Consider the following 17,707-nt stretch of genomic DNA (forward strand, 5'->3'; position numbering starts at 1 on the left):
TTAGATTTTACAGCTGTACGTACTTCATAGGAGATTTGTCTGTCGAACCAGATCAAGTTCGATCGTAGAATTTTGTAGTGTCTGAGAGTCTCAGATCTCAAGAAATCGAGGTTAAATGTCAGGTAACATGACTACCGCAAGACAATCGTCATTTCATTCGATTTGACAAGTAAGCTTACACGCTAGTATTGAATGCCCATCGGAGTTGAATGCTTCTATAACTTTGTTTCCGGCATCTTTATCACCTGCTTTACTTTTATCGATCGCTACTGCACTCGCTTTTCTTTCTTACTTAAAAGACAATTCAGTTGTAAAACGGGTCCCAACTTCTACATTTCAACAAAAATTCACTCGGTAGTTCTAGTCGATTTTCAATAGCGTAGAGTGGTTTATTTGTTACTCCTAGGATATTCTGTCATCTACGATATTGCCAAAGAATTAATTTTTCAATTTTTGTTTTTTCAACATAGCTAATCTTACTGAAAGTAACTTTTTTGTTTTTTTTTTTCCCTCGGCTATCTTTGAATGATGTGTACGGTTTCAGCCTTTAAGTTTAAGGGTTGAACCCTCGCATGCTCGCACATGCCTTGTTTCAGCACTTTGTTGTGTCTGCAACAGCATGGTAAAGAAAATGTTAATATATTTGCCTGAATAAGCAAAGGACAAAAAATTCCATGCAGTAATAATTACATTTCAAATGCCTGCAGCCAAAACTCCATGAATCAGTCAATTTCCACTCCCACTATCTGACACATAATCACAGTCTTCTGATGGCAAGTTATATTGGGTTGCCAGACAACTTTTTAGTTTACAGCTCATAAATGTAAGTCAGTTTATAACACTCGTGTATGCAAGGGTTCATAAGTTAATGGTTATAATTTGATTAACTACACCGAATTGCAGCAAAAACCAGAGATAACATTTAACTCTGGACAGATTTACATCATTATTATTGATGAACATGTCTCTCTAGCATGTGCCAGGCATTTGGATAGTGGAGTGTGGCACGAAGAAAGAGAGCGAGAAAAAATAAGGAGGAAGAGAGGGAGGGGGAGAGAGGAGGGAAAAAGTTGTCAATCAAGCAACGGGCGACGAACCTTGCTGTTAACTGAATTATTTCTGAAAAAATATGTATGTATTCAGAAAAAAAATCTTTTATATTTATTTTCAGCTAACGAATATATCCCTTACCTCTAAAAATGGAAGAACTGGCAAGCAACACCCGTTCCACTTTCTCTGCCGGTGGTATTCACTCAGCAGATCATATGCTAGCTGCTGTTGGGTGTACCGGAACGAGCTTGTATTAAAAAAGTACTACAGGCATTCCCTCGCTCTCACCCCCTACTCCACCCCCTCTCTGTTTTTTTGATTCTGCTCACATCTCTTTGCATCTTACGTCTCTCTCACAAAACGTCTCCAGCAGATCAGGGTTTTCAGAAAGTTTTGGAGTAGATGGTCAAGTTGTCAAACTAAGGGGCCAGTCCAGGGATATTTTATTTAAAAAATGCCATCCATAAAGAAATGCCAAGCAGGGTAGTCAGCCAATACTTTAACCAAGAAGGCAGGATTTTTCCCAACAGCCGGCTACTTTTGACAATTCTGCAGATGGTGGGAATGTTTACAGACCTGCCTACAGTTACACCAACCAGCTTATTTTTTTATCAACATTGATCTGAGTCCCTGGGATGTAAAATAGTCCAACAATCATTTTCAATCAGATTGTTTATGTTTTTATTGATTACACAAGAAACATCTGGTTTAGCAAAGACAGACTCCTAAGTGAGAAAATAATAAGTAAACAGATTACAAAGAAAATCACAAGTACCATTAAGATGGCTGACGAAAAGTTTGGAAATGCTTATTTGTTCACTTTTGAGAAGTTTGAACTTGATTTTTTAAAGGAAAACAGAGGTTCTTTATATTTTTGTTTGATAATAATCAAACATGAGGCATAACATTGCATGAAGGATGGGGGGGGGCTCCATTTTGCCTTTTCGACAATGGTAAAATATCAGAAAGGCCATTTGGAGCAAAGTGTCTCAACTAATTTTGTTGCCAATACCGCCTAGGGTGGACTTTATCAATTAGCACAATCTGAAGAGGTTCTAACTAGATTTTAAAACTGGATGGCTTCAAGATTTCATAGAAACAATTTTTAGTTTCTGAAGAGCTTATTTTTATTTGAAAATTTTTTTGCCCTATCGCATGATGAATAAGTGTAATGAAAATACTCACTAACAGTGCGGCCAACATTTAACTGAGCTGTTGAAAATCCCAAGGCACGTTAAAGTACTTATTCAAACCTCTGAGGTAGCAACGTAAAGTGTAAAGTTTGATTCCGCCAGTAAGAATTAATTGTGCTGTTGCAAATGATTTTGTCAGAGTCTGCTCAGAGGTAGCCTGCTCTGCAGATGTAATCAAACCCCAGTTTGTAAGGTCTGTGAAAAAGACTCAGAGTCCTTGTTCTACGCCCCCACCAGTGTACCAGGATCTGAGTAAGCATCATGATTGGCCTGTTAAAGAAGCCATTGTTGATTTGCCAATCAGCTGGAAAGGAAATTCAAAACCCACTTCCAGTAATTTTTGGATTCCCTGGTAGGGGGCTCTGAACAAGGATCTTGGTGTAGCTTAGCAGACATAACTAACCCGGGTTTGATTATGTGGGGGGATAGGGGGTACTGTGGATTTCAAGGGAAGGGAAAATCAAAGCATTTTTGTGGGGGTTGCAAATTCTTGATTGCAGGATCGTGTGGGGTTGGAAAATTTGGCAAATATTTATTTCAGGTACTTTCTGGGTTGTGATTTTTTTGCCCTTATTCGATCGTTTCCATCTCTTAAAATCCAGATTAACCCCTTCCCCCAGGTAAAACCGTTTTAGGCTGTGATCTGGGGACATCGTCAGCTGTAGCGGTTATGGGAACTTTTGAGGGCAAAGAAAAGTCATAACTTTGAAATCAGCCGCACCATTGAGTTTTCAATCGAAAATTCGGTAGCTCGAATGGAGAGTAAATGGAAATTCATTTTGAATTAGTTTTCTTAAAACATAAAATGGAAAAGCAAAAATTTTTGTTTTGATTCTTCAAGTAGTGATCGGTGGAATTTCAGATCACTTTTTCTAATCTTCCAGGGAGCGAGGACGGCATTTCTTAGAAACAGGCTGGAGTGTAAGGCGGTTGATTTCCAATGGTTAGATCTGGTCGGTCGGGTTATTATTTTGATAATGGCGTTTTTGAGAAATTTCGCTAAAAGTGTGGGTCCTGTGAAACCAGTCACCGAAGCCTGCGAAGCTGGCGGAATTGTTCGTCCTCGCGAGGGAGGTTTTTGGCGGCGAAGCCAGTTGCGTAGGCTACGGTCACCGCCCTGCATTCTTGTCAGGAGTACAATGGAACGAACTAGTCTGGTCAGAGCGTCTGACTGACTCACTGACTGACTGGTGAACCCTTGTGAAAGGAAAGAGCGAGCGCGAAAGATGTGATGTGTTTAGAAAAATGGAGGTATTCAGAGCTGTCCTGAGAGCTGTCAGAGCCTATGACTTCAATATGACTCGTGAGCTTCCGGATTTGTTCGAAAACGCAGTACTGTGGACAGCGGCGGCGTGCCGCGTGTCGCGTCCCGCCAAAACATGCCAAAAGATACCGAAAAAGAGACCGCTAAGTGCTGAAAGTTACCGAAGACAAGACTGAAGAAAATATGCTGATAGTCGCGGCGATCCAAACAGAAGCTCTGTTGCCCAGACGAAAACGAGGATGTCGAAGATTCGCAAAGTCATGTTCTTAAAGTGGTAGAAAATTCCCAATTTTTTCTGATTTTGATAATACCAAATTTACTTGTTTCTATGATCCGTTGATAGGGAAACGAAAACACGTACTTAAGAAAATCGTGAACGGATACGTTTTCATCCTCTTCGTGAGGATGGTGTGTTTGCCGCGCGAGAACCAGCACGCGCGATGAACACGCGTGCGCTTGCGTGTGGTCTTGTTGCATTTTTAGGAAGAATTTATTTTTCCCCTCTAAATTTTTGCCGAAAAAAATTTGGAAATCCATTTACCTGTGAGTGCCTTTTCGATGTTGGCGAAAAGATTTCTGAAAGATATTAGCTGTACATTGTAAAACTGCGCCCATTTTTTTTTTTTTTTGCTCGGTTCTTTTTCTGTCCTTTTTTTGCCTTTTCATTAATACCGCCACTTCGAGTCGGAACAGGCAGCCTCCTTTTCTTTTCAAAAATTAACAATTTGAATCGCAATTCATGAATATATCAACGAACTACTTGTCCTTGTTCAGTCAAGTTCAAGCGAAAGTTCAGCCGTTCAGCAGTTTTGTTTTTTAGGTTAGGAGATTATCTCCGCATTGGGTAAACGTGTCGAAACATTTACCACTTTTCGCAGGTGAGTAGCGACCAGCGGGAAGCCTTTGTAGCAGATCGTCGGTTTCTTCTTTTCTTTTTTTTTTCTAATTCTTCATTTGAGGCGGCGTCGCGTCGATTCGCTTCTCTGAGTTGATCAGACACAGCCGCCGTTTTTTGAAGTACTGTGGCACATCATTGTGTTTTATTTCATAGACTGCTCGTACCAGGTCAATTATAATTAGCATAGCTTACGACTGCTTTGGCAGCACGGAGTTTACGTAGCGATGGCGTTGCTCTTTATAAAGGAAGACTATGGAAGCATGAAACCTTGCAAGGTAACATTAATTCCCTAAATGTTTTACTTCAATGGAACAATTTCAAACAACGCTGAAAAAAATCCCGGGTGAAGGTTACATCGCAGATTTTTTAACGTGTAACAATGACCTTAGCGAGCGCATGCTGCAACATCCGTTGTATCTCCTGGTTTTCGTGCTTGTTTTTTAGTCTTGTTATTTTTACATGACAGTTTTTCTTACAAACTTGGCAGATGGATAATTTAAGACAGTGCCTAACAAGTCATTTATGGTCTGCATTTTCTGTACTGTTAACTTGAAACATTTTTTGTGGAAGAATTCTAGTTATCGTATAAATTGTTTCCGTGGCACGCGGCCCAATAATTGTTTTATGTTACCTCTTCTAAGCTGTTCTTTAACGGTGAACTTTCGTTGTGAAACAACTTCAAGAATGCTTTTGAAATTGTTTTCGACATCTTGTATGCGACCATTTGGCCTTCTTTATGAATTTCGAAATTCCATGTTTTTGCTGCTCGGTCATTATTACGAAAGGGTGCATTTGAATATAACGGAAATTTTATTTCGTCAAATATCGGACACTTCTCTAATGGAAACTGTTGCGTCAGACTTATTTGTTAACATAGCCTTCTAATTCCCAACTACATTAAGAAGAAAATTTGTTTTCATAATTCATGAAAATCTCGACAGTGTTTGTCCCAGCATTTTAATGCTAGACAGATGACTGAATACTTCATTCTCTGCCAGACTTGATTTATATTTTGCTTTGGTGTGGACCGCTTAAGATATCTTTCGCTTTATATTATGATTGTATTGAATAAGAGCTTTTTGATGTCAATAGTCAATGGGAAGGGAATAAAACAGATCTATAAATGACAGATAATTCGACTTGAGCTAGATGACCTCTCCTATCGCCTTGAAATCCACCTGCCCGCTTTTACAGTTTGCACGTGCGAAGCGAGAAATTGTCTTGAATAGGTTTAAATTAACATCATTTGTCTTGTTTGTAAAATGATCTTGCTGGAAAGAAAAACAAAAGATCCTTTAAAGGTCGCTTTTTCGACGTTTCCAATATAGCTTTAGATTGCGATCCGTTTTATTTGTTTTTCAACCTGTCTTGTAGAGGCTTTGGTTCACATTTCCTCCTCGGCCTTAAAAAACAAAACGTCTATACCCCACGTCAGGGAATTAGTAAAAATCAGTTTTAATGAAATTAAAACTCGCTTTTTTAATTCCTCAGAATGAAAATGCTCAATCTCCCATCTGTGCTAAAGTCTTGGTAGTTTTTTCTCCCTCTAATGTAGCATCTTGAAACAAAGAAATGTTATCTAGCATATTCTCCTCTCATTTTCTTTTTTCATATTTGAAACTTAACCCTTCTCTGCCTTTATATGTAAGTTAGCCATCTTTTTTCAATCGCTATTAAAATCTATCTTGATATGAAGTGCTATTTATATATCGCAATAATGTTTTACATTGCTATATGATTGGCTGTATTATATTAATTGAAAAAAAAAAACAACTTTTTGGCCCTACTAGAATTTTCTTTCAAACTTTCGATATTGTCCGTAATCCGCGTTTCAGGGCCTTTTAAGAATCATCCAAACACAGACCTCTTTCTCGAATTATTCAGTTTACATTAGAAAAGCCTTTTGGTAAATGCTGTGAGTAATTTAGCGTACCTTGTTAAAATTACTATAATGATCTCTATGTATTTTGAAATGCAGTTTTATATTTGTCCAGATTTGAATTTGTATAGACTCGTTGTAGAGTTAATGTTTTCAAACTTCTGGTGACGTTTTTGTGTATTGTCACTGTTTCCTGCGAGTTTGGACAATTTATTCTCACCTCCTAGCGCATATGTGATCATTATTTTAATTTAAAGTACGTTTCAGTGTCCTGATCTAATCAATAATTCATCAGCCTAAACCTTTCAGTTCTAACAATTGTCCAGAAACTAAAACAGCGCATTAAATACCGTTATTTCCGGTGGCGAAACATATTACGACTCAATTGACACCATCTTTATACGTTTGAAGACTTACTGTACCTTCTTAGAAAGTGAATCTCCAAAACAGAAAAACACTGACAGCTTAATTCTTAAAACAGAGCGGAAAACGTTAACACACCTTTGGTATAAAACGATAGTTATAATGTAAGCGAATCAGTTTGTCTCATCCACATGAGTTAATCGAAAATCGAGTTCGCCTTGTTTGCGTTTTCAAATTTCTGTTGTTTAATCGCAAATGTAAACTGTAGTAACTCCATTTAACTGAAAACTTGAAATATTTTTAGCAAATGCTCGTGACCCACGCCTTTTATTTACCTCCCAGAAAATTCCAGCGATTCATCGCTTTTGTTTTGAGAGCTGTTGGGTACAGGAAAATGCAAATTGCACTGAACACCCTTTATTTCTGCCTGTTGTTTCAAAATACCAGAAATGGTTGCTTCAGCACAACAAAAGTTAAGTGCACTAAAACAAGCGATAACAAAAGTGTAATAAATAATAACGAAAGACTTAACCTTCCGTTCTTGACAAGGATTCTTATTTCTTTATATTACCCTAGCAGTATTTCATCCGATGACAACACTGGCTTCCTCGAAAAGGAGAACAGGTTTTCGCGACAATATAAATTCACGAGAAAAAAGGATTTGCGAAATGCTTGTCAACGAATAAATGCTTGTTTCTGTTTTCTTTACTAGGCATATTGTCATTTTTAACGTTTTCTTGGTAATGTAATGTGCTTGAGATACAGAAAGTAAAGGCGACTTATTGTATAATAAAGCTTTGGTAAAAGTTTGGATTTTCGGCAATCTCATGCAGCCTGTCCTAAACATATTTTATGAACTACCTCCCGGGTTTGAAAGTTTGAGCCAAAACCGAGTGCGGAAAGTCGTGTTTACCGTTTGACAATTTTTCTTCCGTTTTTGTGAAGAAAAAGAAAACGAACTTTTATGTATGATTTCAGTTGTTAATTTCCTCAAAAGCATAGATTTTGCAATTTTTGTAGCGGCGATTTTTGTGGGCGTCTTAAATTTTTGCTGTTGGTTCAGCTCGATATTTTTAACTTGGCCCGTTTTTCCCTCAAGAGACAAAACGCTTTGAAAGTGCGTGTTGTGATTAAAAAACAACGCAACTAATGCATTGATCGCTGTGGCTGGTTTCAACACATTCAAACACAACTTCAATTTGAAAATAATACACAGAACTTTAAATGTGCGTGAAATTTTCTTGAGTGAGAATCAATTTATAGTTCGGAAGCTGAACACATATCCAGCAAGTAGTAAAACTTAAAATCTGCTTTTCGTGTCGAAGCGTTCTTCGTCCATGTTTGGGACGAGTCAAAGACTGAGTGTGTAAAACGTGCATCACTTTAGCAATATTTGCCCATTTCAAAAGCAACGTCCAGTGATCAATAGAAGACAAAAGGAGGCAACATTTTGTATGTTATATCGATTTCCCTGAGGAGCTCTGCTCCTCCCACTTAATCCATTTGACCAATCACAGCCCGGGATCGCTTATTATTATGTCATGTTATATTGGCCTATTTGAAACCTGCGAGACTTCGAACAATTTTGAGTCTTGCGGGTGGTTTGGTCAGCTCCACAACCGAGTTAAATACCATCACCTTCTTCCCGACCTCATTGTGCCCGAGCTTACTGTGCTTTCATTTCGCCAGATGACCACTGCTTGCGAGGAAAAATCTACGGCGACTTTTACTCGCGAAGTTGGTGACCAGTCCTCGGTAAGTATTCGCGTTTTGGATCAGTGCCTTGGTCTAACTTATTACAGTAACGTAGTTTGGGTAGAATTTTTTGTGTACTCGCTAACCTGTTAGATGAGAAATTGTTTGTTTATCTTGATGGATAAAGGCAAACGTTTGCTGGATGAAGGAGTAATTTGGACAAAAGTGTGATCTCATATTTTTTAAATCTCTTAGATGAATATGAAGTTCTCTAGGAAGTTGATTAAAACCTTGCTTCCTTTCTCTGAATCAATTTAACTATGTTAATGTTGTTCTCTAGAGTCAATGGCCGCCTCGCGCGCGAATCTTGCGAAAAGACTCCGTACGGGTAACAACCAGCTGATTAATTATGTGCCTCCACATGAAACGCATTTCATAGTGGCTGATACAATTTTAACCTTGATTTTCTGTTACTAGGCACACGGAGAGCAGTGCGCAGGCTGTAAAGGTCGAATCATGGACAGATACTTAGTAAAAGTGAGCGGTAAAACCTGGCATACCAGTTGCCTTAAATGTTGCATGTGTGGTCTTGAACTCGGGAAAGAAGCAACATGTTACACAAAGGAGGACAAGATCTACTGCAAAACAGATTACGCGAGGTTTGTTCAGTTATTTGTTTGTTTGCATGATCATATATTATGCTTCTAGCTTCGTGGATGGTTAGGCCATCTTTGCAAGATTTTAGCTACCGTATGAGATATATAGTTCACACGACAGCTTGGCGCTACTATACATCACGAAAGGCGTCGTACCTTTTTTATCGTTCGAATACACAAAACAAGCGCGAAGGCTTCATTCACTTATAGAAGTGATATTTAGGGGTTGTATTCTGACTCATAATTATTCGTAGTGGTGTTTTAACCATGTTCGATAGATAATATATCCGGCTTTCGTTGAAATTTTTTTTGGTCAAACTCGTTCCAACGTTAAGGTAAACAGTCATTTAAATTTAGTGTCTTGAGCAGAAATTTGCAGGTTTACAAACCCTTTTTTATTTGTTATACTGATGTTTCCATTAGGAAGCGAGTGAGAATTAGTCTCACCAACCTATTTTATGCTGGACGGTATTAAAGACCATTAAACCGTATATGCTTGGAGATTGTTGAAATTAGCATATTCCAGTTTTCTCTTTACATTGAAAATATAGAGATGCTTTATAGAGTAAATGTCTTCAATTCCCCTCTCACGACTTGAAAAATTAGTGCGGTAAGCAAGCTCTCTGTCGAAGTTTGAAAATATATAATCTCATTGTGTTTTATTTATCATTATTTGCTTTCTTTGAGTATTTATTTTCAAGGTGAGACGGTGTAGTTCATTTGTTTCGATCTTCCTTGACCGTTAAACAATCAGACGCCCGAAACGTAACAAAGGTTTTTGCTGTGAGGTTTAAAAACCGAAGCTTCGGGCAAGAGGACTGAATATGGGGCAGATTGTGTTAACTATACCACAAAAGCTATTTTTTATGCAGTCAACAGCTAAAACGTTAATCCTTTGACACGCCATCCCTAACAATATCAGTTTTTTAAGTGTGCTTTTGAGTTGCCAAACAGAAAACTAAGCCTGTTTTCCTATATGTCATTCCTCAGACATTTTAGTTCACTTTGGAGTTTCATATAGGCGTCAGAAAAAAGTACCATGCGATTTGCGAGTCAGAATGCGCGGATCGAAGCTTCCTTTCTGTTGTGGACAGAGCGACCATCAACAGAGACAGAGTGACTGCATTTGTGAATATCTCTGATCCATTTTATGGCTTTCACCAAGGACGATAAAGTTGTAATTGTTTTTTTTTTTTTCGTCTGTGCGCCCTTCTTTTTATTGTCTTTATTTTCCTGTTTCCTGTACATCAATTGCGGTATTTCTTAGCCAAAATTTTTAGTTAGTGTTGTTTAATTTCAACTTTGCGATCTTTGAATTTCCTGGCATAGACAAGAAAGGTGGCGACGTAGAAAGCCACCTGTCTTGGACGTGTGAATGTAAACATAGCGAACTGTGTTTAAAATGCAAACTGGTAAATTATTTTTGTCGCCTAGCCAGCAAATTTATGGGTAGCATTGTGTCCAAAAATGGGCGATTTACCAGTTGCAATATATAGGAAAATAGTAAGCTTCCCTTGAAAAAAATTTCCGTATGATTTTAAACTCAAATGAATGAAAATGAAGAGCGGATATTTTATTTACTGGAAGTACAAAATGAGGTCCCATTATCGCAACGAATATTTATTCAGAATTAAAAGTCATCTAGACAATCTCGTATAACATTTTGCTTACTTATAATTGTCTCAATATGGGAAAAAAACTTTCAGCCGCCATTCCGTAGAAGAAAATTTTATTTTCCTTTTTATTCGTACAATTTCCTCTTAATTTTACGTGCAGATTTTCCAGTTAGTATGCCGGGGTAGGATATTGAAAAAATAATGATAATAATAAAACAATAACAAAAAATATATAATTGAAATTCGGTAGCTTAACTTCTTCGAAAAGTGACCTAAGCCGGCACTGAATGTTAAATAGAAGTGTTTACCGCCAAAGCACTTGCATCTTCTGTTTTTTTTTATGAGTGAGTTTGATTTGGTCAAACTTCGCTCGATGTATTCTACTTACGGAGAAAAAAGTGATGAATCTAACCGAAGTGGTTTTAACGGTAATCTGTCGTCCCTGGCGATCGAATAGTGTCTATGAATTTGTTTTTGTCACTTTTGGTAATTGCGTTTAATTTTGATAGTATATTTACGCAAATCTTCTGTTTAATAACGCGCTTTTCTTCGTAAGTTATCAGCGTTCAGGCTGTTATTATGCGCTTTCGTGTGTCTTGATTCACTTGTGTTCTTGAGGCAAGTTCTCAAGAGCTTTTTTCTTGGTGTTTTGACGGAGCTTTTTTTTTCGTTTAGATGTTATAGAAATTATATGCAAGTGCGCTGAGGGATCTTGTATTCCTTTTTTAAGCGAGTGTTGTTTGTGCTTTTTTTTGGTCTTTGTCTGTTTCTGTTAAGTAGCGATCTTCAGAGGCAATTACCAAAAGTCAGAACAAGGTAGTCAGACCGGTCACCTTGAAAATAAGATAGGCTTTCGGAGAGTTTTCGCCAAAAACCATCTGCGCTGTACATGGTATTTACTGATCTGAGTTATGGTTATTTTCTTTACGAATGGGCTGGTCTGGCCGGCGGACCAGTTCTGACAGATGGTAAGCGCCCTCACTTTATGCATGATTCTACCATTATTGAGCCTGGCGTTCTTTATTTCTGTGACAAAGCGTGTTTTACGCGCCATCTCTCCGTTCACCGCCATGTGGCTTCTAAATCAGAGTACATAAACCATGTTGTTATTTATCTCCTCACAGACAGTATGGTACTAAATGTGCGCGATGTGCTCGAAGCATCCACGCGAACGACTGGGTACGACGCGCGCGAAGCAGTGTGTATCACCTTGCGTGTTTCGCGTGCGACGCGTGTAAACGCCAGCTTTCTACTGGTGAGGAGTTTGCGCTTAAAGAAGGACATGTTCTCTGTAAATTACACTACATGGAGAGTTTAGAGGTGTTCCTGCCCGACAACTCCTCTCAGGAAGGTAGGAGGATTTCAATTCTTATCTTGTATACTGGCCGAGAATGTTTCATGAGTAATTCGCAATCAATTTTTGTTCGAAGTTATGCCAATCTAGTGAAACCAAACAGGTGAAGCTGCTAAACAGTACTTTTACTTGGTGCTGTATTTTTATGCGGCACAAGGGGTTTCAGTCCAGCTCGGTGCCTTAACGAAATCCTAAAGTGAGTATGCCAAATGGCCATTCGAATAAAAGTTGCTGAGCAGCGTTTTCCTGTGGTGCTCATTATTAATAAGGTGCACAAAGTGGAATCTGAACAAATTCTTAAAATGTAAAAGGAGTGCTTCTCCTCCGGTACTGTGTGCTCAAATTTGCTAGAACAAGGCAGTTGTCGACTTGCCACATGTTTTCCATCGCTTGACTATTTTGTATAAACTGGATTTCTTGCCTGATCCCTTGGCCATCGGCAAGAAAGCAGGAAAAGTTTCTTTCCTGGCAGGAAAATCCTTTTTTCCAGAGCGATCAGATGGGATTTTTATCTAGCCCTGTTCTATTTTATGTCTTGTTCACTAGTCAGAGATCTTTAGATTCGAGGACGACTACCAGGGCGACATTAAATTTTAAGCTTTCTCGCCTGTTCTCTAAAATAGAAATTCCGGAAAGCCGCATTGTACTTTTTTTCACCACCAAAGTTAGCACGCTTATTTCCGTTGAAGGAGATTGAGCCCTCCCCCGATCACTAAATGATAAATTTTCTAACATTTGATAACTTGTTTTCGCCACTACGACATTCTCGCTAAAACTCGTAGTAGACTGACGGCAGCTACTACATTTTCCCCGCAAAAATGACGTAGGTTGGCGCGCGTGCACTACTTAGTATTGAGAAAGCCACTCAAAAGGACAATCTTGTGCGACGGTTTTTTTTTTCTTTTAACAGACCTGAATCCTAAACTACATAAAATTAATTAGGTGTTAAAAAGATTAAAGAGTCCTGCATTTTTTTAATGCAAAATAAGGAATGAGTTGTTTGACCTTATATGATTTAATTCACTGTAAGTCGCGCAAATGTTAGAACCACCTTGCAGAGCATCATGAAAAAAATGTCTAGCAGGAAAGTACTAATAGGTGGCTTCATTTGAGTTTTCACGATTTTAAGATGCACCATAATGGCATCGGAAGTTAGAACCGCCTTGATCGACGTCAAAAACAGCACGAGAAAGTAGTCAATAGTACCACAAGAAAGTACCACTCAAGGCTTTTACTAGAATGGTCAAACTTTGCGGCTACTCGCATGAAAGTTAGAACTTCCTTGTCTACCACATCGCTATAGTGAACAGCTCTGCTTGGTGAGTTTTCTTCAGTTGAGTCGACGCAATTCGTTCGGGTTTCGTCCACAGTCACAAACGTTAAACTCAATTCTAAATAAGAAGTGTCATTTGAAAGTGTACTCTGCCAGCAGAGCCTTTCTTTCGCTTGCTCGATTTTGGGGTGAACGGTCGTTTCGCCCACGAATCGTTTCGCTAACGTCCCATTCGCTAACGTCTTAACGAAGCGAAACGAGCGCTGCGCATGTATAGACCTCGTTCTCTCAGCAATGGTGATACAAATACGTGCAACACGCATGTATATATCTCGTTATTTCAGCCACTCATCAGGCGAAAGCAGTTTGGGAACTGACCCAACACTTACACGAAACGACTTCAGAAGTTAGCGAAGAGGACGTTGGCGAAACGACTGGTGGGCGAAACAACTGTAAACTGTCTAGAAGTTTGGGATGCGGCGGCCTCAAAGGTTTGACGCGATTCAGGTAGAGCCTCCCAGCAATAGGAGGCTCTGTTCACAGGGTGTTGAAAGTGTTGCTGAAGAAGTTTGATTTGAAAGGTATTATGGGATTTGATCCACAGACTCAAACATTAGAACCATAAATGGACTCTAGGAGTGCAAGGGCCTGATCAGGCCCGCGGCTATAAACATGGTGATTGTATGGTTGATAGTCCTTCTTTATGTCCTCTTCCTTAGTTGCCCTTTCTTTCTGCACTCAAAATGATGGAGGGATTGAAGACACGCTACAAGGTGATTGATTACGACCTTTTTTCTCACGTAAAAGTTGTCTGGCTAGCGCGCAAGTGCTCTTGGAAGATTTTGAAAACAATGATGTAGGCATTACTGACCAACAGAAATTGTTCCTTGATACTGAAAAATGTCTCAAGGAATTTCTAATCAAACGACTGAATGTAAGCGCTCTTCAGTCCGTTCATCGCCAGTCTGTTTAATGTGGATGCTCCTGCAGTGTATTCTCTCTCAGTGATCTGTATTACTGAGGTTCGACTGTAATTTTATAGGTTCAATCATGTTTTCCTAAGTTTGGAGACTTGCTGTATGTTAAGTGAATGGTGAACGGAAAAACCGTTAAGGATGCGTGACCCTTGTACTGAGTTAGACAGCTGATAGGAAGATACTCCAACAAAATATAAAAAAGTGTCAAATGTTTTTAAGACACAATGAATTTTTCTGAACACTCAAGAAGGGTTATACGCCCGAAACGTCTGTTTCTTAAAAACATATGACACTTTTTGAGATTTTGTTCGAATATCATCCCATTTGGTTTATGGTAGCCTGCGAGCAAGCTCGCGTGATGAGCACGTGGAGTGAGACACGCGCGTTATCTCCTGGTTAGGTTCGCTTCGCTTGCCACTTAACAAGGAGAGCTTGCTCACAGGCTTGCTGTATAAGTGAACCTCACTCCTTGCTTTGTCTGTTGTTGAACGATCTGAGTAACGAACGATTTGTTTATTCTTAGACGCAGACAGCGAAGACTCTCCATCGAGTGGGGGAATCATAAAATGCAACAAAACAAAACGAGTACGGACCACATTTACAGAAGAGCAGCTTCAGATCCTTCAAGCGAATTTTAACGTGGACTCCAATCCGGACGGGCAGGACCTCGAGCGGATCGCGCAGTTGACAGGACTCAGCAAAAGAGTCACACAAGTCTGGTTTCAAAACTCGCGCGCAAGGCAGAAGAAGTACGGAACGCCGCTGTTCACAGCAAGCCCGCGAACTCCGAGCTCGGCTAGCTTTTGATCTTTAGCGACAGTAATTTAGGTAAGGGCGTTTGTAATTGGTTAGAGCGCTGGGACCCCTTTCTCGAAAGTCCCGATAATTAACGGGCCCGGTAAGCTGTCTCCGTTTACATTAAAGATCGAGGTTTTAATAGTTTTGCATCTAGCATAATAAAATTATTAATTAGTGAAACAAAATGGAGTAGTTTGCTAGCCAGGATCCGCGCTCTTATTCTTTATATTTCGATTTGAATATTTGATTTCGGGCCCGAAAGTTACCGGGACCTTCGAGAAACGGGCCCCTGCACCGGTATCGCAGAGGTCAGGGTTCCAATCCCGCTAAGCCTGAATTGTGTTGTGCCTTCCTTTTCGCAACTGCATAAGTTGGATATTTAGCTGTGATGATCTTCTCTGTACTTATTATTTAGCGTTTGTAGTGTTAACAAGAAAACATTACTTAGATTCATTATAATAATTATTCTTTTACTTTATAAGCTTATGTTTAACCCGCTGTCAGTAAGGTTTCGTCGACTCGCAGTCACGCGTCCTGAGACTGCTGAATTGGGATACACACCCTGCAATTAAGCTTTCGACTGACCCGCGAAATATGACCGTTCACCTCTTACGATAGACTTCTAAAAGTCCTTTATTTTTTTTCCTGGTTGGTTATGCCATTTCTACCTGTTTGGCGCGAAATTCATTAGTCGAAAATTCCACCGGTGACGTCATGACAAATAACTAATAGGAGAGTGAGTGATATTTGACGCCACTCCCGCTATAGCACATGTCAATCATTTTTTCCTGCCTGAATTTATAGTATAATCCAAATCTCAGGTGAAACAAGTCGACCACGCGCTCGACTTCGTCACTCGCACGGTCGCCGCGCGCCCCTATTGAGGCTCCCCTCGCTCGCATTTGACAACTTAAGAGAGAGGCCGACTTTAAGAAAGTCTAGCTTCCACGCTAATGTCCACCTAGAAATGAGACTTCGATGAGATTTGACATAATGCTTTTAGCTGTTATTTGGAACTGAGAAACAAAAGCCATCCCCTTGTATTCTGTGTTTCTCCAATAGCTTATTCCCAGTTCGTTCTTTTCGTTTGCAGATTGTAAAGAATGTTCGAATCCATTGCCATCTACATGTATCACAAACTACAAGCCTACGTCAGCCGAGCGAGAATAGAGAACGGAGCTGGCACCGGATGGCATGGGCAGAGAGGCAACGGGCAAAAATAGAACCTTTGCTCCGTTTTCTATTTCTTTCTTTCATAATAACAACTCCCTCTGAGCGATTCTAGAACTTGTGGGCTAGGATTCAAAGAGTTCAATGCAAAATATAAATGTGAAGTAGAGAATGGGTCAGCTGCCTTGAGTGCATAGGCTCTGTAACTAAGCTGGTTTAAAAACAAGCTTCAGACCGTGATCGCCTAATCTTAATTGGCCCTCAGGCTATAGTCACTTTATACCAGATAGCTTTTGCGCCTGCGCGATAACCATACCGGATTGCTAGGGCTTCTGTTCACATATAAGAGCGGTGAATTCGGTGCGATTTCTGTAACGGAGCGAAGCTGCACCGTGCCGATCTCTTAAGTGGAGAGTCTCATATCGGAAAAGTGTTAAGTACTATATCGGATAGATTTTCCTGTAGGCACAAAAGGCAATCAGGTATAGTGTGACACGTAGCCTAAGCTGTTTCAAAAAAAGCCACAAACCGTGATTGCCATGAGAGTGCAACAAAAAACAGTGTTATTATCTGGCTCTGAAACTAGTACATCTTCCTGTGATGTGGTGGTCTGCGGCAAACATGTTTGGCTTTCGACAGTCAACGGAAATTAATTCTACTTGAAACGTACAGAAAAGATAAGCTAATTTTTAGACCCTTCTCGGTTATACTCCATCCACGCCAAATAAACATGTTTAATTAAACAAGGTTTTAAAAAATGAAAATCAGACTAGGGAACTGGAACACAGCCTTTTAACACAGGAGTAAAATGAACTTCAACATGTTTCGTAATTTGCACTAAATTTGCAATCAACTTAGGTCGTAAGCAGTTTTTATGGGGGAAACAGTTTTAAACTATCTTTAACCAATTAACTTTTAAACTTGTTTAAGCTTTGGTGTGAATGGGGCAATAGTATTTTTTTTTTGGTTTTTGGTTTGTTTGTTTGTTTGTTTTCTTCGCCAATTCGTGCGAGAAAGACTGATCTCCTTCCCAGGCTTCGTTGTTTACTTAATTCTCGCCCGCGAAGGAAGAGAAAGCTTGGATCGGGGTTAATTATATAAAAAAGAAAATGTCTGGCTTGATATGGCCATGGTCCACGTTGTTCTTGTTTGCGGAAACAGGACTCTACCATGTTTTGTGCAATGCATGTCACATACCATTGTAATATAGTGCCCAAAGAGAAAAAAATGATATTTAACGTTTTCTTATGCAAGAAATGAATGTACATTATAGGTAATAGCTACGTGTAAATTTTGTCCACTGGCTAGAAATTAACGCGCCTCCTTTGGTAGAGGAACAAGCTGTGCAACTGATGCAATTTTAAGTTGCTATTAAATAGTGGAAATTCTCTCAAAACTGTGTGTTTCTTCCCATAATCGATCGTCGATCCTTACCCGGCTTCCCATTCTCTTTGTGGTACATTACACCTTTGTAAGGACACCTTTTAACGACGGGCACGTAGTGTCGAACGAGCGTCGTTA

At 39.5% G+C, this 17,707-nt stretch overlaps 1 protein-coding gene across 2 annotated transcripts in view; it reads left to right on the forward strand.

The window, feature by feature from the left end:
- The window catches only part of LOC140937566 (LIM/homeobox protein Awh-like), a 17,799-nt gene extending 217 nt beyond the window's left edge, over positions 1 to 17,582 (forward strand). The window contains exons 2-7 of one of the 2 annotated variants that reach the window (XM_073387120.1): positions 8,337 to 8,402; positions 8,820 to 9,001; positions 11,739 to 11,965; positions 13,961 to 14,014; positions 14,742 to 15,046; positions 16,110 to 17,582. In XM_073387120.1, the coding sequence (XP_073243221.1) occupies positions 8,337 to 8,402; positions 8,820 to 9,001; positions 11,739 to 11,965; positions 13,961 to 14,014; positions 14,742 to 15,025 (813 nt within the window). In that variant the 3' untranslated portion in view covers positions 15,026 to 15,046; positions 16,110 to 17,582. The remainder of the gene's footprint in view (positions 1 to 8,336; positions 8,403 to 8,819; positions 9,002 to 11,738; positions 11,966 to 13,960; positions 14,015 to 14,741; positions 15,047 to 16,109) is intronic. The other variant, XM_073387121.1, reaches the window with a different exon arrangement.
- The last annotated feature ends 125 nt before the right edge of the window (positions 17,583 to 17,707 follow it).

Source organism: Porites lutea, chromosome 5 (genome assembly GCF_958299795.1).
Source record: "Porites lutea chromosome 5, jaPorLute2.1, whole genome shotgun sequence".
In the NCBI taxonomy this organism is placed as follows: Eukaryota; Metazoa; Cnidaria; class Anthozoa; order Scleractinia; family Poritidae; genus Porites; species Porites lutea.